This window comes from Centrocercus urophasianus, unplaced genomic scaffold (assembly GCF_019232065.1).
Source record: "Centrocercus urophasianus isolate 14NV4802_14NV808 unplaced genomic scaffold, USGS_Curo_1.0 seq_10, whole genome shotgun sequence".
NCBI lineage: Eukaryota > Metazoa > Chordata > Aves > Galliformes > Phasianidae > Centrocercus > Centrocercus urophasianus.
Window position 1 is genome coordinate 98632291 of NW_024884142.1, and position 24936 is coordinate 98657226.

Genomic DNA, 24936 nt, shown 5'->3' on the forward strand with positions numbered 1-24936 from the left:
CATTGGCTTAAGCATAGCTCAGCAGTAACGCATTCGGTCCACACCTTCTATGTGTGTTACTTCTACCTTGACGCATAATTTGAGACAGGAGAGAAAAGTGATGCCTTAAAATTAAATGATCAAATTATACCTTAAGGTCAAGAGTTCAGAAGAAAATCTGGTAAAGAAAATTAAGAAATAAAATTAGTGCTAGAGTAAAATATTTAAACGTGGTTCTGAAGGCAAAAGCTCAAGGGAAGAAAGGCATCTTCCTATAGGAAGAGTTGAGATTTAGAAGGACAATGAGAATTTCCCAGTTCAACGTATCTCCAGTGCCAGGACAAGGATGAACAGCAGGACAAGTGTTTCAAACCCTAAATTTTCCAAAAGCCTCAGATGTAAGTTGCTTCCTGGTCTGCTTTCCTACCAGAAAAGGGATATAAGTTGTTCAGTTTGTTGGGGTTTTTTTGTTTTGTTTTACTAACTCTTCTTGCTTTTATCAGAGTAAGATTTTTGCGTACCATTTCTTTTTTCACAATGGGAAACAACATTCCCTTTAAGAGGCAACAGCTTTTCCACCAGATTTGGGAGAGTTAGGGAAAACTCCAGTGCTCAGGCACCGAATGGAGTGACCTCATTGCTCTAACTGTAGGCAATGGGCTAGTGGCTAACATACAAATAATACTATAGACTTATTAACAGAAATCAGCTTGAATAGAGAAAGGATGTTCTTCTTTCCTGGAAATGAAAGATTTTTCTTCTCAGTACCATATTTTTGTACTTCTATCTAAGGACATTTTTCAAAGCTAAGAATTAACACTTTTGTAGTGTTCTGCAAGTCATGCCCCTTTCCAATCAAATAAAAAAGAATAATACTTTCCTCCCCCTTTGCTCTATAATATTTTTCTCTTGATCTTGCTCCTAGTAAATCTAATTCACAAGCACATTAATATACATCTTATCTTACAACTTGACAGTAAGATTTAACAGGCAACAAGTGAATTTATATGCGAGGACAGCAGTGATGAACTGCTAGTTAATATACACGACCACACGGTCACATATAAAAACACCCACTTTCAAAATGCAGCTCCTGTTTCTACTTCAAATTAAGCATCTACCACATCATTATAGTATAAATAGCAAAAGTACCATTACCTCCCCAAATATTCATTAAAAAAAGAAAACAACAGAATCGCAGGGGCAGAAACCATCAAGTCCAACTCCCTGCTAAGGCAGTTCCCTACAACAGCTCACACAGGTAGGCATTCAGATGGGTCTTGTATATCTCCACAGATGGAGACTCCACCACCTCTCTGGGCAGCCTGCTCCAGTGCTCTGCCACCCTTACCGTATAGAAGTGCTACACATTAGTGTGAAGCTTCCTGTGTTCAAGTTTTAGGCCATTCCTCCTTGTCCTATTTGCTACACACCACTCACAAGAGCCTGGCTTCATCCATTTCCCTCCCGTCTCCCTTTAGATATTGCCAAACATTCATCAGATTCCCCCTTGGTCTTCATTTCCCCAGGCTGCACAGCCCCAGGTCTCTCAGCCCTTCCTCACAAGGGAGATGCTCTGGGCCCTTTATCATCTTTGTAGCCCTCTGCTGCGCTCCTTCTAGGAGATCCCTGTCTATTTTGACAGGGGAGCCCAGAAAATAGACTCCTTAGCTGATACTACAAGTAACCCCCAGTTTATCCTCAAGTCTTAGGGACACTTTTGCTGCTTATTTCTTTATTTTGGATTAGCTAGTCTCTGCACAGAGACCCAAACTCAGAAGAAACCTAAAAGTGAGCAGAGTAAGTCCTACATTTTTAGTTTTCCACCAGCCTCAGAAAATGTCACTTATCATTACCACTGCTACATTGGGCCTACTTAAGCTGTGAAACCTTCCTAATACCCCACTGCCCATGCTTCAGATACAGAGGCAACAACCAAGCAGAGATAGAAGGAAATAGCTTGTTCAGAGCCAAGATCAAGTTCCATGTAATGGGCAGTGTAATATACTAATTAAAAAGATAAGACTAAAATTAAGGTTTTTATACACATCTGCACAGAAGACTAAAAAAAAAAAAAAAAAAAAAAAAAAAAGGGAGAAAGGAAATTAACAGGATGCTCGAGGCAAAACATTAAGTTAAACTAATACCTGCCTGCAATACAATCACTGACAAGGACATTTTAAGGAACTATTCAGCAATAACAACATATTCATGGCAGTACATAACTGAGAATGGTTTTAGCTAAATGTCGTATCATCTCCCTTTTCCAGGTACCTCTCAGTCACTCTGTATCTCAGCTGTTCTGTAGAAGCCAAAAAACAGATCCTTACTACAGATCCACATATGATTTCTGAACGGCAGGATTTTTGACATTCCAAACAGAAAGCACAAAAAAAAAAAAAAACCCCTCTCAGTCAAGAAATGCAAACCATTTCGATTCCAAAACTAATCTGAAGCCAGTTCCAACCTGTGATTCAAGGGAGCTCCAGAACTGTGCTAAGCAGAGAGGAAGAAGCACCAAACAAGTCCAAGTGCACAGGCAGTCCATGCTGCACGGACTCACACTCTACAGACACAAGCTCCAGCATCTCCATATACCTTTTTACTGTTGTGAGAAAGCACATCAATCTGCCCAGCACAACCTTGGGGATCTCTGTGCTTTACTCTGCTACAGAGGAAAAGTGCAGTAGGCTTCCTTCCAGTAAATGAATAACACCAGCTATTAGCTGTTGCAAATGGATTGTTATTCCCAACAAGTAATGACAACATAACCAGATACTAAGGAAAAACTGACAAAAGACACACAAACCATGCCCTTTAGGGGGTGGGGAATGAAGCCAAGATTTAGAGGGTTGGAGCAGGGGGAAAACCTTCCCATAGTGTTTCTCAAGTAGCCATATTAGATAATTATAATAGATGAAATCAATTGCATACGTTTTTTTCTCTTTTTTTTTTTTTCCTTTTCTGTTGCAAAATGCTACACACATTTCTTCACTTCAGTCACTGAAGCAGAAAAGGTCTTAAAACATTTAGAGCTCCACAAATAATGACAAAAATTTAAAAGATAGAATCTCTCTACAAGAAAGCAGACATTCAAACCATGAAAAACAGTATGTCACTTTTGCTATCACCTTACTGTTAAAAGATTTCCACATTATCTAGTCCTCAAATGGCTCAATTTAAAAACCAGACTGGAATGTACTGCAGTAACTCAGTATTGAAGTGCAAAGTTCTGTCAATATCAAGAGTGAACTCTCAGCTACTGAAGCTAAGAAAAAAAATAGACACAAGATCATTATTTTTTTTCTTAGTGACCGTGGTGCTCAAGTTCCACAATAAACCGTTGTCACAATAAAAGCACACAAGATGAACAGAGGGAATACAGAGAAATCAGGAACAAAGCATGCTGAGTTTCCAGCAGGCCATTGCAATTTTAAGTTTGCAGAGTTGGTTTGTCACATGGATATCCTTGCAACAAAGGCTGTCAAGCAGTGACAACATTCAGCCACCTACCTGCATTAACGATGGCATCAACCTCGAGCAGCGTGATGTCACCTCTGTACAGAGACACTTTCTCACTCAGACTTCTCTTCCCCTGCACATCTTCTTTAGCATTCTCACCTACAAAATACGGGATACAGCAGGTCATCAGCATGGCAGTAACACTAAGGCACTTAGAGCAGGCACCATTAGCCCTGGTTACAGGTCTGCCACGGAGCAGTGGACACATCCTGCTTTAGCCTCGCGAGGGCAGCAACAGCCCAAGGCATCTTCCTGTTGATCTTGGGTGCAGCACAGCCTCCACCCAAACACTGCTGGGCTGGAGAACAGCATACACACACACAGTTTTCAGAGATACCTCCATCCAATGAGTTTCCTTGGTAGTCACAAGGGTACAAAATGACAGAAAACAAGAATCAGTTAAGACCATCCTCCCACTTGAAGCTGTAAGTTCTGTGACCCAGAATTATTCAGGATCTGTCTGAAAGCACATGAACACGCAGCTTGCCAGCACAGCCAGAATTCAGAAGGCGTCCTGGCAGCAGGCAACAGGGAGAAGAAAAACCTAAACAGAGACAACCAGTAATTTAAACTCAGAGCTTTGACACCTTCAATTGCTCCGCCAGGCAGAGGTTGAAGTCTCCACATACATTAGCTTTCAAATGATTCCTTGCCAAATGCTGTAATAACAGCTCTCTTATTCTGGTACACTCGTACTTTTTGCATCAGAACTTGCTTTACCAGCCTTATAATCCATCCATAAAATAGTCCACTTACCCCAATACTTCCACATATACATACTAGCCAGTAAGTATAACCTAGCCTTGAATTGTAAGAAACTCCTTAAAATTTTAAGGTGAGAAAAGGAAAGATTGCTTAACTTTGTTCATTTTTGAAAATTACTTCTGTGCACTACAACAAAGAGTTCATATATTGGCCACAAACAGAATTATAGAACTGGAACTCCTGAATTGACATCTAAGTGCAAAACAGCTTTCAACTCTCAAAACAAATATTCACTTTTGAGAAAAATAAACTCAAGGAAAAATACAGTGAGATGCTGACAGCAATTCAGAATCTGGCCCTCCAGTTTTCTGATTAACCTTCATTTTAATCAACTTCCACAAATCAGACAATATCTGCTCAAAATCATCCGCATTATAAGCAGCCATAAATAGAAGTTGCATTTATTTTAGATGTTGATTTAACCTCAGCACAAACAACTTGTATCCAAAATCATCATTTATCTCAGCCACTCGAAATAACCAGTCTTGCATACTTCTAGCTTGGATCAGCTAAGCACAAAATCCACGCCACCTCCAGCAAAACATACACTGCCTCCACGACTTATGTGAGTACAGGACTACCTTCCCACTACACGTGTGTATGTTCAATAATTTAATTCCCTTATTCGGCTCCTAAATTCCTGTTGCCTCTGCCTTCACCAGAACAAGAAGTATTTCTGTTTAGGGGGTATGAAGTATTTGGATCCTATTAAGGATCTTATTATCCTAACCAAACAAATATTATACTGTTCATCATCTCTTCCACATAAGGTAAGCATCGCAGCCAGCTGTTGAATCATATTAAAATAAAAAAATCAACCTCTGACTCATTTACAGAGCATGATCTATTACCTGCTCTCCTGTTAACCACATTATGTTGCCAAGCAGGACAGTTTTTTTCCCTATCCTTCCCTAGTAAACGTCCCACTGGAACACTGCCAAACACAACACCATAGCTCACCACATGCCAAAAGACTGCAACAAGATAATGCCTAATTTCTAGAATTCTCCAAACCAAACTATTTCAAGTTTATTAGCAAGCACGTTTTGGATGACAGGGTTGTGTGTGCCAATATCATGCAGAATCCACAAAAACCAAACACCATGAAAAGGCACAAAGAGAACAAGCGCCACAGGATATAAAAGCTAATTCTCATTACTACTGCTTTCTAGGTCAGAAGCAGAGCACAGATATCCCTTCCTTTGCCAATTCACCAGCAAGGTCCCATTACTCCTTTAAGATGCCACACAACACAATCACTACCTCCTGATCTGTGCTGCACTGCCATCACACTCACCTTTAGTTCTTGCTCTTCACAAGTGCTGACTTCTTCCCCATAGAAAAGCGTGAGTAAATTTACAACCTCATGAGCAAAAAAAAATCCAACACACTACACCTGGATGATCTACAACCTCTTCAGCAAGTCCTTTACCTGCTCATCACCTTTTGGCCATTTATAATACAGCCCAGCAGGAAATACACATGCTGCCTCGTGCATCTGTGGCAGATTACCCTTACTTCTTTCCATTAAAAAAAAAATAATCTGGTAATAGAGAGATTTTAGTTTTCATTACTTCATGCTGGTTGTTGCAGAAAGATTCTTAACACTGACGGGAGTCTCAGAGAGCCAAGTCTCATTCGCAGTCAAGCGCACTTGACAAGTCTACTAATACACCTCTGATTAAAAGAGTAACCCCAGCACAATACAAATAGTCACATTGCCATCTGTCAGATCTCTGGGATTGGCAGACAGTTTTCCCTAACGAAGTCAAACTGGCATCTTATTGGGGATGTTTTCTTCTCTGCTAATCAAAGTAGTCATCTTGGCAAAGACAGTGAGGTCATTCCCGGTGATTATAGAACTCACTTCTCACTTTTGTCTCCCCTCTTTTCCTTACCCATACACATTTTTGTCTGCTCTGCAAGGTAACGCTGAATCTCAGATTTGTCATTAAGAATGATGCACTGTCCTCAAATAACTCAAATATGCCGAAGAAACTCATCTGTTGCACTACTGCTATTGCACTGTACCTCAGCAAGGACAAGCCAACAGATGCAGGGCACTGCTTGTTTCACAGACACATGCAAAACTCATGCACTCATAGAAATCCAAGCAGCAACAGACCCTTGCACTTGTAGCAAATCAAGTGTTTCTTGCTCTAAAGAAAGAACTGTACATATACCCTCAAGAAATTAATTCTCCGAAGTGGTTGCTATGTAACACCAGTCTTCAGCACAAGGTACAGACCAGGAATTTGCATCAACCCCACCCTTTAGAGATGCTCATGATACCTGACTGAAAGACAGAGCAGACAGCAGCTGTGTCCATAACCCACAAATCATCCTTAAGAAGCATCTGGAGAGAAGACAGCCCCCCTGCCAAGCTTTCAAGTCTGCCTCAACAACTTTGTCCAGAGTACACCCTGAAGGCAGAACAGTTGGAAAGCCAGGAACATTCAGAAAGATTCCAATCCTAAAAAACAAACCAGATCAAGACTATTACAAAGTCCACCACTTAGACAGATGTACCAGACACCAAGATCAGAAATCTGTTCCATCTGATCCAGGACAGTGAGCATGAGCTCTCAGGTCAAAAGGAGTGAACAGAGTGTGAAGACTGAATTTTAACATAATAAAGCTTCTGCTTTATTCGGGCCTTTATCATTATGCACTCCCAGTGAGACCTTCATTGTGAGGTTAGTTCTCACCTCATCCTTATTCTGAGCTGTTCTGAGGCACACCTGCTGTACCTACACTTGGAAGACTGCTCATCAACAAAATGCAACGTAAAATCAAAGAAGAGTAATAGAACTCACCTATTCACATTTGCAGCCATCCAATCTCACAGACATGAGAAGAGAAAAAAAAAAAACCTCACAAACAAGCCAACAAACACGCAGACAGCCACAGCTCATGAATCTGAGAAAAAGAGGATTTGGACTGAACTGTGATCACACCTTCACTCCTAACTCTCGACATGAAGCAAAACCAAATCTCTGCACTGCAAAATAGTCCTTCAGGTTAAAAATGAAGATCACACAGAATGGCCAGGGTTGGAAGGGACCTCAAGGATCCTGAATCTCCAACCCCCCTGCCACACGCAGGGCCACCAACCTCCCCACTTCATACCAGACCAGGCTGCCCAGGGCCCCATCCAACCTGGCCTTGAACACCTCCAGGGATGGGGCATCCACAACCTCTCTGGGCAGCTGTTCCAGCACCTCACCACTCTCTCTATAAAGAATTTTCCCCTGTAATAGAAAGTATAAATGCTTTAGAAAACACTACATGTTTGTGGACTTTTTTTTTTTTTTAAACTCAAGTAAATCTTACAAGGTGTGCTCACATGAAGTCCAGATATCTGATTTCTGATGATACAACCCCAGAGCCATCCCTAATAACCACTTTATGCCATCCCTGCCTCTGGAATAAACCCTCATTAGACCAAGACCTTTGGCTAAAGGCACCAACAAGCACTCCCTCTCCAGCAGCTTGCAATGCCATTTGCAACTTTCAGGCTGAGATGAATTCAAAGAATTGATACACAGCATGTTATTAAGCAGGAGGCATAAATGTAATATTCACAAATTTTGGAAGTGAGACAAGGTATGAAACCACTCTGTACACGTGCCAACAATCTGCACATACACAAGCAAAACAAACAAATCCCAATCAACAAAAAAGGCTAAAACTTCAAGCATCAACTTGATCTACTTGCCTTTCTCCTGACCTGTATAATTTTTAAACTTCTCTGCACTCCTGGCTCAAATGCAAGCCTTAACACAGGTGTGTCCAACTCACAGCCTGCATGCCACACATGGCATCAGGTTGCAATCAGACATTCAACCATTCAACTCAAAAATCTGATCAAGCCTCAGGACCAGACTTTTCTAAGACCTCTCTTAGCAAAGACATACACCCCTCACTTCACAATCACACCTTATTCATGTCACTGCTTTTTGGCAGTATGTATATCCATGAACAACAACTGCCAAGGATGAAGCATTCGGAGCAAAGCAACATCAAAAAGCTCAGTTGAACACCTGAGCATTGCAACCACTGCCATCAAATCGGCCTGGTGAGTTACTATCACAAAAACAGGGTCACATATCCCACTGGTTTTATGCTTTTGTCGATGTCTCATTTTTATGTTGTAACAAAAAAAAATTATTAAAGTAAGTTTTGTTACTTAATACAGTAGCTATATTATACATTTTTATGAGGACTACACTGAAAGTAATGCCTCCTATTTTCTGATGTTGCCCCACAATGACAGAGATGGATGTTGGTGGGAGGGCAGTAGGGGCTGAACCTTCCCACCAATATCCCATTACATTTTGCTGCTGTGTGACAGATGGCAGCAGAGGGGCAGTCAATGGTACAGTGGTACCAATGGTATATGGAAGTGTGGATGAAGCAAAGGAGTGTAACTGAATTCCCCCACAAAGAAAAAAATGACATCCACTGACACTTGCTGAACATTGATGGAGATCAAACAGTGGACATGAGCACAGTGAGGGGTAAGTGGTGAATTTCAGCAATAGCAACAGCAGATCACCACTGCTGATGCACGTATTTGCAAGCACAGCATGGCTCTTGTTCATCCCTGACAAAAATGCATGGTGGTCACTGCTGAAAAAATAATGTTTTGCAGCTGCAATTGTGCTCTTATCAAACAGCATTAGGATGGTGTTTATATCACCATTTATTCAATGGAAGTGGGAGGCATTATGTTGGGAGCAACCTATATATACGTGGCACAAGATAATTCCCTCTTTACTCATTGTGGCCCAGGCAAACCAGAAGATTGGACATTCATGTCTCAACCCCTTGCCCAGGGTGATTTTTACAGAAAAAAACCGCTAGGGAAATATAGCAAAATAATGAAAAATATCCATTCTGCCCACAAAGAAGCAAAGCTGCTTCTGACAGGTTCTTGGCAGCACCAGGCAAAGTATTTGCAGGTAGACCAATAGTCATACACAGAAAGAACTGAACTCACCCAGGTGGTGAAGGGGCTCTCTGGCTGTGCAGCACTCCTTCTCAAGAAGCAGCCCAGGTCCAAGAGCTGCTCTCCCTTCAGCGGCTGGCTTTTATATGTGCCCAGGGGGTGAGTCCTCCCCTTCTGGTCAGCTGGGGAGCACAGCTGCAGACAATTTGTCTGTGCTCTCTGGGCAGCCACAGCCTTTCACCAGGTGTGCAATCAGCAGTTCAAACCGGGACTTAACAGTTCCCTCTACAATATCATATACAGAAGTAATGCAAAAACAAATACACTGTTTTTAGGGGGATTGTTTGTTTCTGAGTTTCTCACTTTTTGTGTTTATGTTTTTTTGTGTTTTTTTTTAAAACCTCAGTAGTGCCTATAGGCTTACTATAAGTACAATTGAAAAACAAAGTGAATGACCATGAGGAGCGACCTCACTAAACAACGTGCTACGTGATGTGGTTCAGTGCAAGTGGTGGCAATGGTGATGAGACAGTTGGACTAGATGATCTTACAGGTCGTTTCCAGCCTTGTGATTCTATGATTCTGTGATACAATTCTAAACCTGTGCATTTACAAGCATGAAAGGTAGAGTTGGTCCTGTCACAGCTTTCCTAAAAATCACTTGTTTCAGTTATTTTTAAAGGCACACAGCAGCAGAGAGAGCACAAACACTCCAGGCTCCACTCTTGCACCCTCCTCAGCCTCAAGAACATACGACATTGGAAAATCTTCACAAATTCTAAGCAATATACGTCCCACCAGCATTTCCTCTTAGACCCACCCCAGCATCCTCTAACCCTCTGGCTACCCAACACCACTTCCTCGAGCTTTTTCAACCTTTCACATCCTTTGGATCTTTAACCATGCTCGCAACGTCTCTGAGCTCTTCCTATTCACACCTTTCCTGAAGTCTGAAGTGTACCAGCATACCAAAGCAAACAGGCAGTCCTGTCCCCCTACTTGACTTGCAATTCCTCCTCGTTTGCATCAGGTTCCAGCACTCAGCTGCAGCTTGCTCTTGATCCAACTAAAAACAACACGCCAGACCTACTGAACGTGCACTGAAACAAAGTCTGAGAACTACTTCAGAAGAGAAAAAAGAACTTCCAAAACAGCTCACTAGAGGGAGCCCCCATCAAGGGCGTGAACATCATCCTTTCTTTTCTCCCTTCTCCACCTTTTATCTTTTAAACCCAGCATTTTTTCCTGGATCTTTTCTTCTCCTAAGTATTCCCTCCTGTCTTTCATCTTAAATAAGTAATTAGTACTTCAGTTCAAGTTCAGAAGGATATCACAGGTAATGCGTGTTGATTAATACCTGTGCTGATAGCGTGACCAATCTAATCCCTTCTCTTCAGTTTAGGAAAACAGGATTTTGACATTTAGTACACTTCTACAGTTTCAAAATAGTCTCAGACATCCAGTTAGAGAAATCCCTCCAGCAATACCGAAGAGCTTGCAGTGAAAAGGAGAAGTAAAACACACAGCTGGAAGAGCTATTAAAAACATATGGTAATTTTTCAACTATTTGCTAATGAAAGAGTTGAGTACAAACATGGTAGTGAAAATAGTTATTAAAGATCCATAATATAAAGCAATACCTTTGGCAATGAAGGCTCGTGGCACTGCATGAGCAAAAGCAGTTATGATAAGAAATTAAAGAAGGAAAAAGTGAAAAGGATTTATTGCTGCTAGTCCTAAAAGCCTAAGGTATTTAAATCAAATTTTAACAAATTGGATTTATCACTGTTTTCCTCTATTTCATAAAAATAAGGAAGCAATTCTTTACTGTGAGGGTGATGAGAAACCGGAACAGATTGTGCAGCAAGGTTGTGGATGCCCCCTCCCTGCAAGTATTCAAGACCAGGCTGGATGGGGCTGAGAGCAACCTGCTCTTGTGGGAGGTGTCCCTGCCTACAGCAGAGGGTTGGAACTAGATGCTCTTAAAGGTCCCTTCCAACACAAAGCATTCTATGAATAAGAGCAGAGTGAACTGCAAGCAACAAAGCTGAAAAAGGGAAAGTTTCATACTTACAAACAGCTGTAGAATTTGCTTCTGAAGGTAATAACTCATTTCCACACACACACACAAAAAAAAATCTGCTATTTCATCCCTGCTACAAGAGCTACTCATGGAAACATGTATCCCCACAATGCTTCTCTTCCAGCAACCTGTAACAGGATTTGCAGCCAGTGCTAGGAAAGGATCTGTACAAGGAACAGGAACTCCAACAGCAATCAAGCAGAGGCCAACCCTTCCCCTACCAGGAGAACTCCCAGCAAAAGGCTGGATTAGGACACTACTCCACTTTTCATAGGCTGCTACAAAATCAAAGGAGTTGAGCATGTTTAAGAACGTCTGACCAAAGGAAAAGGTGCAGTAACCATCCTACTAGATATTCTGCATTCTTTTCTTCAATGCTTTCCCCCAAGGCTTTGCTTTACAAATGTCTTGTACAGATTAAAAATGACAACCTATCAGCAATTACTAACCTCACATTTAACACAGCTTTCCGTTCCATTTGTTTCTGCATATGCTTACAGAGCTTTTGAAAAGACAGATTGTAAGATCTGTTACATTACGTGCCTGCTTTCACTCCTACTAGCAGTGGATGATTGTACAGGAAAGGCAATTGCTTATTTAAATCAAGTATTATTTCCACGTGTTTCATCATCTTGGGAAAGCGTTCACAGATGCACTACAGTACTTCAGATTTGTAGTACAGATTTGCTCTAGCAGTTCTTGGACTTAAGCACAATCACAACCTGAGCACAAGGAAGAAACATCTGTTGCAGACAAATCGCTATCTACCTAGCCAAAAACGCTGCACAACATGCACGTCAAAGGCACCAGGACTTTCTGACACTACTCTGCCAATATGCTCAGCTGCAGCTAATTATAAAGAGATATCATCAGATTAGCCAATGATCACAGCCAAGTGCTAGCAGAGCACACAGCTCACAGACAGGTGGGGTGGAATAGGACCTCTAGAGACTGTCTGCTCAACATCCTCTGCTCAGAATAGGTTGCCCAGGATCCCATCCAGTCGGGTTTTAAACACCTCCAAGGATGGAGACCCCATAAACTCTCTCTGTTCCTGTGCAACCCTCACAATAAGTGCTTCGTTGTGGGTTTTTTTTTTTTGACAGAATTTCCTCTTTCAAGTAGTGATCACATCTTCTTGCCCTGCTACTATGCGCTACTGGAAAGTCCAGAGCTATCTTCTGCCTTCTTTATGCCTTACTGTCATATGCTTACATTTATTGCTAATATCTCACCTGGGAGCTGACCCCTGCAGGCTAGATCCCAGCTCTCTCAGTCTCTCCTTGTAGAGAAGATGCTCCAGCCCTCTGACCATCTCAAGTGCATCAATCACACTCCCCAGTTCAGCAATGTGCAGTGGTTGTACTCTGCCCCAGCTTCCAGTCCAGGAGGTTACAGTGCCTCCCATTCATGGTTTTTCTAGAAGTATTCAATAACTTCAGTTAAATGAACATCACCTGGTGTCCACTAGTTATCTAAGGAGCCCACATCCAATAAACCACATCTTAATTGAGTTCAATAGTGGTACAAACACACCTCTCTGAATCGATACCACAAAAAGCCTAGGAGTAACTCATCTGATCTGTGTTAACACAAATTTATCAGCAGCCCAGGAACAGGTTTGTACATAAGCGCCTCTACTTTTCAGCCATATGATGGAATTGGAAGTCACTGAGGGTTATGTTACACATTACGGAGAGCAGCATACCATAAGAACTGATTAAAAATGCTAGTCCTGGCAATCCATACAATGCACATTCACAACATTATTATTCTGATGTTATAAAGCTCTTGGGTAGTTCACACAATGTTATATCTCTACCTTTTCTCATTCTACCCCACACAGTTCTGTATGTCCCCCAAAAACAAGACAGAGGAGAAAACAGCCCATTAAGCCTGTGAGAAGAAGAAGGTAAAAGAACAGAGGGGCTGGTCCTTTTCCTCAGCTTTCTGGGAAACTGGGCAAGACGTTGTGTGGAATGCAATAACCAAGAACAAACTTTGAGAAAGCAGTAGTAACGGAGAGAACAAGAAAGTTAATACATACTCAATCCGTATTTGTTATACAACTTGCTCTGCAGAGACACACAGTTGTCAATTCATAAATCAAAGTCTCTTCACCTCAGTGGCATGCACAGTGCCAGAGCAAAGACACAACGTAAGTAGGCTGAGGCCCTAGGGTATTTGTGTGTTTACTTGGAGAGTCAGCACACAGCTGCTATGCTTGCTTCTCTGGCTTGAGATTTCACTAGTTAGGGTCCTTAGGTATGGCTGCCACTTTAGCTGAAACCCAGGAGGAGCTGTGCTTTGCATATTTAAAGAAACTCACTCAATCACTGCCTTGTTTTTTTTAATGTGAGCCTTCAGAGGGATTCAAGGCTTTCTGACAATATATTGGAATAACAACGCTGTTGGATGGCATATTTATTAAGTTCTTGCCCAAGTCTGATGATCAGTACCTGGATCTGAGGGATAGCAAGAACTTTGAAACACAAATCCTTCTTCCAGAATGGCAGCGTGAGCTTGACTGAAGGATGGTAAGTAGTCAGCCAAGGTCAGCTGGAGACAAGAACCACACTGCACCACCTCCAATTCAATTCCCACTTTACAATCTCTCTCTACAACGGGCAGCATGCAGTTGATGATGCAAGGTCAAAAACAGAAAAACATGTTTCAGAGATGTTTCCTGTTCCTTTTCAGAGACTGCTTATGGTCTCTGAGAACAATATTGATGCCTTTTTTAAAAAAAATAAAGCTGCAAGACTATAGATGATGCTTCTTTGTAAGGCTCCTTCAAACCTTAGAACAGGCTGCCCAGAGAGGTTGTGGATGCTCCGTCCTTGGAGGTGTTCAAGGCCAGGTTGGATGGGGCCTTGGACAGCCTGGCTTAGCATTTAACGTGGAGGTTGGTGGCCCTGCATGTGGCAGGGGTTTGGAGATTCGTGATCCTTGAGGTCCCTTCCAACCCTGGCCATTCTGTGATTCTGTGATTCAAACAAAGCAGATCACCTCAACTACAAGATTCGTGTCTTGATAGCGTCACTATATTCATATTACTAGTATGTCTAAATTACTCCAGTATCTCTCAAGATAACCTTCATCCAAAACTTACACTACCAGCAGCACAGTATTCCTTCACTCAACTTCATGGGGGGAAAAAAAAAGAACATATTTTTATGTGTAACCAGGTGTCAGGACTCCAGCAGTATCTATTTCATTTACCATGAGGAATAAGCCCATTTTTAGTAGGCATACACAGCACACGCAGCATCAAGCGGAATTTAAATAAGCTTAAAGCATGCACAGATTCATTAGCTTTTTAAGCAGAGATATTTTACTCTACATTCTGCGCCATATAAATTTCCTACACCATTGCTAAGCAACAGATTCTCTAGTCGAGCACTACTGCCTTTTGTAATACTTACTGAGGAGGTTGGAGATACAAAGTTACTATCAGCAAACGACCAAACTCCGGCAGAACTGCCAGCAAACATGTCATGCGACTGCCACTCTGGATTTCTACTACTGGGATACAGGCATGTTTTTATGCAAGTACAAAACAGCATCTTCTACATGAAGACATTAAACCTTAACATAGCTTAAATATTTCTCCACCCAAGAAGAGAAGGAGAGAAAAAAAATAACTGATTTGCTATCCTGAGAAACAATAGGAGTTCGATCCAAACAACAAGGTACAGAATTAAGTATTGTAAGCATTTGAGGGGACTCTATCAACAACCATTAGGGCTGACATACTGGCTTGCTTTCAGGGGTTGAAAAATAGGACATGATACAAACTCACTAAGAGAAGAAACATTTTTAGCTTTATCTTTTTCTGCATGTTTAATCTGAAATAAATTAAAAAGGGGGGGCAGGGAGGGAAGGAAATACCAAACTTCAAAGCACCTGAATATTGTAGCATAATTCATTACAGGCATAAAGTGGCTAACATCACCTTATTCTGTCTGGATTTAATTATCAGCAATACACTAAAAATTTTAGATACCTGGTAGTAGTAAAAGAGAACAGAAAAAAATCTGCCTCTAATTCTTTAAATATAACTGATCCATGCTCCCAGGGACATAGAATCATTTGAGTTGGAAGGGACCTTTAAAGGTCACTAAACCCAACCCCCTGCACTGCACAGGGACACCCACAGCTCCATCAGTGCTCAGAGCCCCGTCCAGCCTGACCTTGCCTGTCTGCAGTGATGGGGCACCACCACCTCTCTGGGCAACCTGTGCCACTGCCTCACTATTACTTGTTTAAAAAGCTTTTTCCTTATATCCGATATGAATCTCCTCTCTTTTGGTTTGAAACCATTTCCCCTTGTCCTATCACACAGTCCTTGCTATAGAGTCTGTCCTTTTCTTTCTTATACCCCCCCTTCAGATACTGACAGGCCATTATCAGGTCTCCCAGAGCCTTCCCTTCTCCAGGCTGCACAGCCCAGCTCTCAGCCTGTCCCCACAAGGAGGTGTTCCATCCCTGGGCTCATTTTTGCAGCTCTGCTCTGCACACTCTCCAGCAGCTCCATGTCTCTCCTGTACTGAGCACTCCCCATCTGGCCACAGTGCTCCAGATGAGGTCTCACAGCACAGAGGGGCAGATCCCCTCCCTCACCCTGCTGACACAGCTGTCCCGTATCACCTCCCTGTCTTCCACGAGCCTTAGCACAGCTCCCAGGAGGATCTGTATCACAACCTTCCATGGCACAGAAGTGAGGCAGCCCAGTCAGTGGTTCCCTGGCTCATCCTCCCAACACTTAGCACTAAGTGAGGTTTTCTTTCAGTTAGTTCAGATTCATTAAACATACCCACAAAAGGGCAGCAATACAACACACAATATGTTTATCTGAGAACTAAATCCTATTATGTCTTTTTCTAAGCAGTTCCTCATTCACACAAAGGACAATATCAAGCACACAAATTAATCCAACACAGGCTGAGCTTGAACTACACTTTTTTTCAATTGCTGCACAAGTGTGACAGGCAACTTACACCACCTTGTCATGGTTTTACATACACCTTTTTACAGACTACTCCCATCTGTACCAAGAGGCTACCCAAAAGACCCATATTGCATAGAAAAGCCCTGTAAGAAAAGCCAGAGATAGACAAGGCAGGGAAATGTTTTAAAGCAAAGCAGATGGGTGAATGGTTCTATACTCTCTTCAGGTCTGCATTATGGATGGATTACATCAGCATGAGGCTGCAAGCTTGCCTTTCAGAGGATGTGCATTCTACAATACCCTGCCCACACGAACAGCTGGAAACTTTGGGCAAGGCCCTTTGTTACTCTCCCTTCCACAAGGAAGCATGAAACAGCTGCCAGCCTTGGTAGCTTTGCTGTGTGGTTCCCCTCTTCCCATTAAGACACATAAGAAATGGAGCCATACATCATCATAATTTCAGTGGTCTTAAAGCTGTACAGAATAAAAGTTTGAAATAAAACAGATTGTCCAAGCCATCTTTCCAGCACGGGAAAGCACTGTAGCAAACATCTGTCTACAGGGTTGATAAATTCAGTGCCAACTGGATTTTAGGATGGTGCATCAGCTAGATGTCAGCTTCCAGGGAAAACCACAAACCACTTCATGGGGGAAGCATTACAACAGCTTGTTCAAACATGAAGTGGTTGTTAGAGACGTTTCTGTGTGGTGAGCAAGTTGGCTCTACTGAACTGAGCAGTTTGGCTCTAGTGAACTGAAAAAGAGATGTCAAGCTTATCTGGTTTCCAGCGATTAGCTTTTTAACACACGTGTACTCATGTGTTTAATTGTGCATGGAGTAAACGCAGCAATGCATGAGAGTTGGTTAATAGCATCCAAACAGTGAGCTCAATGAGTTTAAAGTGTATCAGTGACACTACTAACTTATCAGGGAAGTTTAAGAACCACAAAGGTAGCAATGCACTTCCAGACCCTGATGCAAGCCTCCCACGTCCATAGAGCAGCAGTTGGCAGGCTGAGCCCATGCAAGCACTAATTGTCGTTGGCCCCAGGCAACAAAGCCACATTGAGACAGCAGTTCAGTATCCTCCTAAGTGTCTGTCACAACTAAGCTATGGTGAAGGAGGCAAGCACCACTGTCTTTGCTCTCTTACTGCCCAATTAAAAGGAAGCTCCCAGTGTTCTGAAGGAGCACAGCAGCTTGTCCTGCCTGTACTCAAAGATACCTGGAAGCCATGCAAGCAGTCAACAAAGCACCAGGTCTACAGCAGTACCCTTGTCATGGCTTACAATTCAGCAGCTCAATTTTGGCCTCAAGCTAATCAACAAACATGTTTTCTCCCCTCAGGCTGGCACATTAGCTCACATTTGCCTGCAAAAGACAGTGAGGACACAATATACCATCTATCCTAAATAACAGATTAAGGCTAGAACTATACTACCGTACTGGGCAAAACTAGATGACATACTGGAACTCTCTTCACAGAAGAAGAAATTGGAGATTTGATCTTGCAACCTGCCTCACTCAAAAGGAAGCTCATCCCTTATGCACAAAAATTAGAAGAAGAAATTCCCATCGAGGAGAAAAAACACAGATATATACATACAGAGCTATGTCATTCAAGAAGATAGTATTCTTTCCCTTTCTAGACTTGAATATGAGGCAAGTCAGCTACTGAATAAAATCCAGGCTGGAACTTCAAAAACCCTGCATTTTCAACAGTTTCTGAGGAACAGCACATACTGCCTTACACACAGCACCACTGCTGATAAAGTCATCCTTCCCTGCCATCCAAGCAAGCCTACCTGCTGACAAAACTTCCTTAGGGACCTCCTTACTGAGCTGCATACAATGTTCAGCAGCTACAAAGAACACCTGATCCTCTTACTGCATGGGATGGGAGGCTTCAGAATTATTAATAGTGTCAAGACTCAAGCACTTCAACATTAGAGATTTTTCCCCTGGCTAACCCGTGTTAAACTTCACACTGTATCTTCACTATTGTGACTCTCAAAAGAGACCGATAGCTTGCAGAGCAGCGGTGAGGATTCTAATTTATTTCTGATAGCAGCATCCTTTCCTATGAAAAACTACAGTTAGCACATCAAAATATAAGGTTCTCAGCTGCATACAGAATACACAAAATGACAACCATATCAGGGACCTGCATGAACTTAATGCTGCGTGGATATTAACTTGGTAAAAAATAAATTATGGAACAACAGCTTAAGAAGACATCATCTTAATCAAAGTCAAGTGATTTATCGTCTTAGAGAATTAGCCATACTGAATTATGTGTTCTTTATATATATATAAACAGAGCTGATTTCTTGCTTTTTAATAACCATCTCTTACAGTTGCTGAAGGCAAGATTTTTCTTTGAAGAAAACTAACACAGGCATTACTGCTCTGACAGCTAATCCATCCTATAAAGGTTATATCTATGCTGCTCACCGGGGAGCTACAAGGTCAACTGAATACACATTGGTTCTTTCTGTTCATCACAGTTTTTCCATCTGCTACACTAAACATACTGTTTGCATTACTTGTCTATTTATGTCAGGTATATCACCAACTAAATAGGAATACTTGACACTAAAACCAAACCAACCCTGCCAAAAAACACCCATTTCTCACTTTACCTTAATACTTGCTCACAAGGATATTCTCCCCATCCCTACACATTGTAAAGCTGTCTTTGGAAAAGAATGCCTGAGGTGTGCGTTTAGAAAGATAGAAAAATACAGAGCATCAGCAAATGACAAGATCAGCTTTGTATCACTCTGCAGTTTTCTACTCTCAGTATAGCTCCCTGTTGCTCACTACTGCTCCAGAAGCTTCTGTAAACAGGCTGTAAATAAATGACAGGCATAAACCATCTCACCTATGTCAGACCATGGGCACATACGCTCCTGGAAGTCTTTACAATAACTGCAATTAATTAGTTCTCAGTTATATTAATTATTAATAAATTAACTAATATTACTGATACCTAATTTGCTGCAAATATGGTTTCACTCTTGCAGCCACTCCAGCTGTATGCATCATAGAAATCTGCTTACTCCTGTTGCATGTAGGTACTGGCCTGGAAAGTGAGGAATTCCACAGATAAACTACTTCAATATCATGATCTTCACTGAAGCCACAAATGTTAGTATTTTAATAGACTTCAAGCAGCAGGCATTAAGCAGTAACCTCCACGTGCATGTAAGTGACAGCTTTCAAACCAAACACACCTCAGTGTCTCCTGAAGACTCCAGTGTAAGATGTTCAGTATGAGCAACAAAAATAAAAAATAGAAAACAAAAGCAAATAGAGCACTAAGTATAAACGAAGCTAAAATTTATCATCCACAGCTACAACTAGTAGCAGGAGATCCTGAACCGAAGCATGCAGGTTTTGTATGGGAACTCAGCCAAAAACCTTCTGCACTGCCAACATAAACCAGCGTCAGCAGCAGAAGTACAGCTGCCACTGACTGACGGATAGCAAACGTCACACGGAGTTAAGATGTCCCAGTTGACTTTCATCCCTGCCACTCAGGTAGAAGTCTGTTCTAAAGACAGTCGATGGACTTGCTTTCTTGGCAGGGGGTGGTCTTGAAGTGTGCTGCTTTCACAGAGCTGTGACAGTCAGAGAAACCCTCGGTTGAGGAGCAGCTCTCGGGAACTGTTCGCATTCTCATACAACCATTTCTTTTTCTGTGTAGAAAAGATGATGAATATGATGAAGATGATGAATAATTTTGCGAGATGCTGTTTCTCACTGTAGACTTCAGGCAGATTTTCAGCAGATGTTGATTTCCAAAGGCTGTTTGACAAGTCACATAAAAAACAGCCATACCTTGATTCATGGATCCTGCAGGACAGGCACTCACTTCATAAACAGCTCCGAAGCACCCAGTATGATTGGTGATTAGTTAACAATATCAAGTAATGCTGGTCAATAGAGTTTAATACGATCATATATTTTCTTTTCAACATTAAGCATTGAGCAGCTTATACAGATGCTTTGTCTCTTTAATCTTGTCATCTCTCTGAATATTTAGAAATCTGCAGATTTTTAGCACAAAGATGCTTTTATTAAATCTAAACCTCATAAAAATCTGCATAAAACTTTCAGTGTTAAAGTAGATCAATTTCAGCACATTTTGAATCACATCATTTTCTAAAAATAAAGCATATTAAGAAAATTCAGAAGCAGCCAAAACATCTGATTGCCAAAGACTCACTAAAACAAATAATACTGCAGGCCTTTCATGGCATTTAAACCAACAAGAAGTCTCTAAAGCTGCTGTATTCTTCCTGTTTGACTTGATCTCATCAAAAATAGTTACTCTTAGCAAATTCAGATAATGATTTAAAGATTTTTCCTGTCTCCTCTGCACCGCTGCTATGCCAATGAATCCCACAGACCTTGACTGCCCAGCAGGACTGCCACATGCTGTGAATTAGCCATAAATCCACTTACTGAATGGAAACGCAACAAAGCGTTTATCTACTATTAGTACACAGAACTCAGCAGCAACAGATTTCTCAAACCCCCAGTTTTTAGAAAAGCTTTCAAGGAAAAGGTTTTTTTGAAACCTTTTTCTTCCAAAGTTCCCCCACTGAACCAAAAAGACATCTTCAGGAATAACTGCACCCAAAAATAAGTTACTATATTCAACTCCAAAAAAGATTTTAGTTCTTCTGCATTATGTCTCTTTATTCACCAAACACAACAAAACACAAATTGTCATTACTGTACAGGTCAAGTATATGGCATAAGGTGATACATAACAAATAGCATTGAAATTGAGGTACTGAAAATCCAGAGCTTCAGTAAACAAGTCCATTATTTGCAAGTTGTCAGGAAGAAACCCTGCTTCCAAGTACGTAACAGAACAGATGAGATGTGTCTGGCTTTGGTATAGCTGGAGAACGAGATGTGGGAGGAAGGATGGATTACAGCACGTGCAGACTACCTTGCCCTGTATGACAGGGTCATTCTTGACAGTTTCTCCTTTTCTTAATGTGGTTAAAACAAACAAAAGAATTTCTGCCACTTACGAAGCAGCCTTAAGAGGAAGAGATTGTTTCCCTTCTCACTATCCGCTCTGAGATTCAAAAGGATCGCTTGTCAGTAACAGCAGTGTAAGGAGAATGGACAGTTATGGTACCTTGAGGTCTACCTTCCCAGCTTGGCCAGTTATTTGCCAAAACCCAGACACATTGCCAACGCAGTCTTTCCAGAAACACACACGCCTGAGAGCTCGCTTCCCTGCATTCAGGTCAGCAGGCACTAACTTCACGTCTGCATTCCACATCAGCCTTCTTCCCCTAAATCAAAAAGTATCAGAAGACATTCCATGTCACAATGCACAGCAACTTCATTTCTCATGGATAGACCAGATGCATGCCCCCATAAGGAGACCTTCAAAAATTTAAGATTCTTGGCTTAGTCAGGAAAGAGTAAAACAGACTCAACCACACACAGCTGCTTCCAACTTCCAATTAAACACCTTTGCTGTTCCAGAATTTTCACTTAAGAAAAAGTCACTCTCATCTGCCCTTCACAACTTCCTAACTTTGTTCCCAGAAATTCTTTGTTGTTGTAGTGATTTCTTAAGATATCCAGACTTGCCAAAACTCACCTCAAGGTCCACTTCCTCAAAGCATTACAGGAATCCTTCAGGATTCCAAATACCACTTCACACCCAAAGGTTGAGGAGGAGCGGGGGCAGAAACACTTCCCTCCACCAACCAAAGTGCGTTCCCCAAACTTCTCAATAAGGACCAAACAGAGCATGGCAGCCAGGCTGGCTCCTTCCCAGCAGGAAGTTTTTTCATCATCATTTCAGTTTCAGCAGTTCCAGAGACTTTAGTAATCTCCTATTAAACTGGCATATAACAGAAGCGTGCGACTAGCTGGAATCTCAACATGCTTTCCAGCAATACTTTCACATTGAAAAATCGGTACCATAAAAGCCTTTGTGTTGTTCACACAATGATATCGCCAAGAAAAAGCCAATACAAAAATTTGTGCAGTACTGTACACCTTTCATTCCCATTCTGGTGAACCTGGGAGTACTAGGCCTGTCCCTGAGGCTCTCCTGTTCTCCTCCAGCTCCTTATTCCAGCAGAAGATTGATCACACCTGCTTCAGTTTATTTGTTCTTGGTTCCTGTCTTGAATTCTCCCCATCGCTCTTTCTGAACAGCCACTCCACGCTTTACTAATCAATCTGTCATTTATTCACAGTATACAGTGTTTGAAGTAAATGGTAGAAAACGTATTCCACATTCCTCACCAGTTGCTGCCTTGGCTTGTCAAGTGCACACATTCATTATTTCTTTTTAGTTCTTTTTCTTCAGACCTCCTTAGTTTGTCACCGCAAGAAGTAACCTTTCACTTGGAGAAAACAACAGAATTTGGGCAGTGCATTCTCAAGTCATCGCTGATTTCAACACAGGGAGCTTCATCCGACCCTCATACTCTGGATACCTTCAGAATTGAGTTGACATTTAAAGGAAACAGAGTTTGAAATGGATACAGTAACATTCTCCCTAACAGAGTTTCTTTAACTGAGCGAATCAGCTGAGAAACATTTGGAGCACCTAGCCTTCCATGAGCTCCTCACTGCTTCACATGGCTTACTTACAACAAAGACATCTGGAAAAAAACAAGAGACTAAGGATAGTTTCTCCTGAAAACATTATAACAAAATCTTTGCGTAGCAGAGAAGAAAAAAATAATGTTCCTGCACAACTTTTGCCTTCCAGCATTTTTTGCAGCGTACTGGGTACTAACAGAGAGTACCTACAGTGAAATAAATTCACCGTCCCTGTGATTCAATAGCTGCACATTACACACTGACATTTTGCTTATGTGAGATGTAACAGCAATCACAACATAAATCCACACCTTGTCACATTCAGCAGCCCATGTAATATGAGATCCAGCAGTTTTATAAGTCACACCTGAGAGTTGTCAGAATAAAAACACGGTTTAGCCTAGGAAGGATAAAAAGTCTCCCACTTAAGCTAATGGACAGAGTGCACATTCCCACGTGCCACAGACCTAAACAAACTTTGAAGTCATGCAATCTCTAGATTTTTTTTACACAGCCCTCGTTTTATGGATAAACAAGATTCCTGATGTTATGAAGATAGCAAAGATCTAGCATAAAAGGGCAAAGACCTATGGATACTGCTGTAATAGAACCATGTTGGAATTTCAAAGCTAAGCAACTTTTGACGTGTATTTTTATTTCTGAAGTCACTAGAAATGCTTTTAGAAGGAAAAAAAGAAAAAAAAGACTGCAACTTTCCCATTTTATTAAAAACAGATTATAAGTTTCAGACCTCATCTCACATGGAGTGTTATTATGAAGGCTACGGCCACCTATAGTCACAAGGCCACTCTGCGTTCTTGTTCACACCAGCCAGTATTAGCCCTCAACAGTTACAAAAGGGTCAGCAATCTATTCCTGCATCAGCAGCAGTAAGAAGACTGCAACAGAGAATATGTTATATTTCATAGTTAGAGCCCAAGAGACAGCCCAGATAAAACACAGAAAGAAAACAGGAGGGGGAAACCAGACCAGGAAGTCCCTCTTCTCATACACATGTGAATGAAGGAGAACTAGAAAACAGAATGTAACAGAATTAAATTCTTACCAGAATCCAGACCTCAAATATTTTACCTATGTTAGCAAGTTCAGTTCACATCTCTAGACAGCTTTCACTGCAAGTATTTTGACAACCCTACTGGCCATCATGATAACACTGCACACACTAAGAGAAGAGGAGTTCATCCAGGCCAGGCTGATGCTCCTCAGCCCAAGGAAGGAGATTGGATCATGAGTAAGAAATGTTGTTTTCAACAGAGGCTTCAAATTCAATCCCGTCTTGTCTCTAGATTTTCAGTAGCCACCACAACTCATGCACTTCCCCACTGCTTTTCAGCAGCCTACAAGAACAACACTATTTTGCCCAGATTCCCCACACCATTAAGGTTCCTAAGTTCATTAAGACAAAGTTAATTAGGCATGGCTGATTATCCAGAAAGTAAATGCAGAGGCAAAGAATTGCTGCTTCACATACCTAAGGGTACCAATGTTCTGTCTGTGCCTACAGGTATTTAAGGAATCAGTGGAAACCAGTGTTGTTTTGAGGTTTCTTTAGCTGTTTTACCCCACCCACCCCAGTGTAGCACACCTGACCCCAATTAAGGCTGCCACTGTAACTAACCAAGATTCTGAGTCTTCTGCTCTTAAAAGTAACTGAGAAAACAGAAAAGGCTGAGTCAACAAAATAATTTATTAAATAAGATTCTCCCATTTTACTTACCATCACTTTCATTCTTGCTTCTCATTTCTTCCATCCACGTTGGAATATCTTTCAGTGCAACGTATCCCCTTAAGTACTCTTTGCGTCTTTCTTCCAAGGTCATCTTCAGCAAACGTTCTGTTTGGGGGATAAAAAGATGAATAAAAGTTCTGCAAGCTTTCATATGTTCTTGTACATTGGCCAAGTAGTGACCAATTCAGTGTCCTTGAGGCAACCAAACACTGTTTGAAAGAAACAAGCATGGGTGATTTGATGAGTTACGAATAATAGAAGCTGAACACAGTGTATTTAGAACCACTGCCTGCACCTATTTCTGGATATCCCAGTTCAGCAAAAAAAAGAAATGCCTCTT

The 24936-nt window shown here is 41.5% G+C and overlaps 1 protein-coding gene across 3 annotated transcripts in view; it reads right to left on the minus strand.

The window, feature by feature from the left end:
- MACROD2 (mono-ADP ribosylhydrolase 2) overlaps positions 1-24936 on the minus strand; it is an 839235-nt gene that overhangs the window by 810535 nt on the left and 3764 nt on the right. For all 3 annotated transcript variants that reach the window (XM_042810749.1, XM_042810757.1, XM_042810741.1), the window contains exons 2-3: positions 24585-24701; positions 3493-3600 (exon numbers count right to left, since the gene is read on the minus strand). In XM_042810749.1, coding sequence (XP_042666683.1) covers positions 3493-3600; positions 24585-24701 — 225 coding nt within the window. The remainder of the gene's footprint in view (positions 1-3492; positions 3601-24584; positions 24702-24936) is intronic.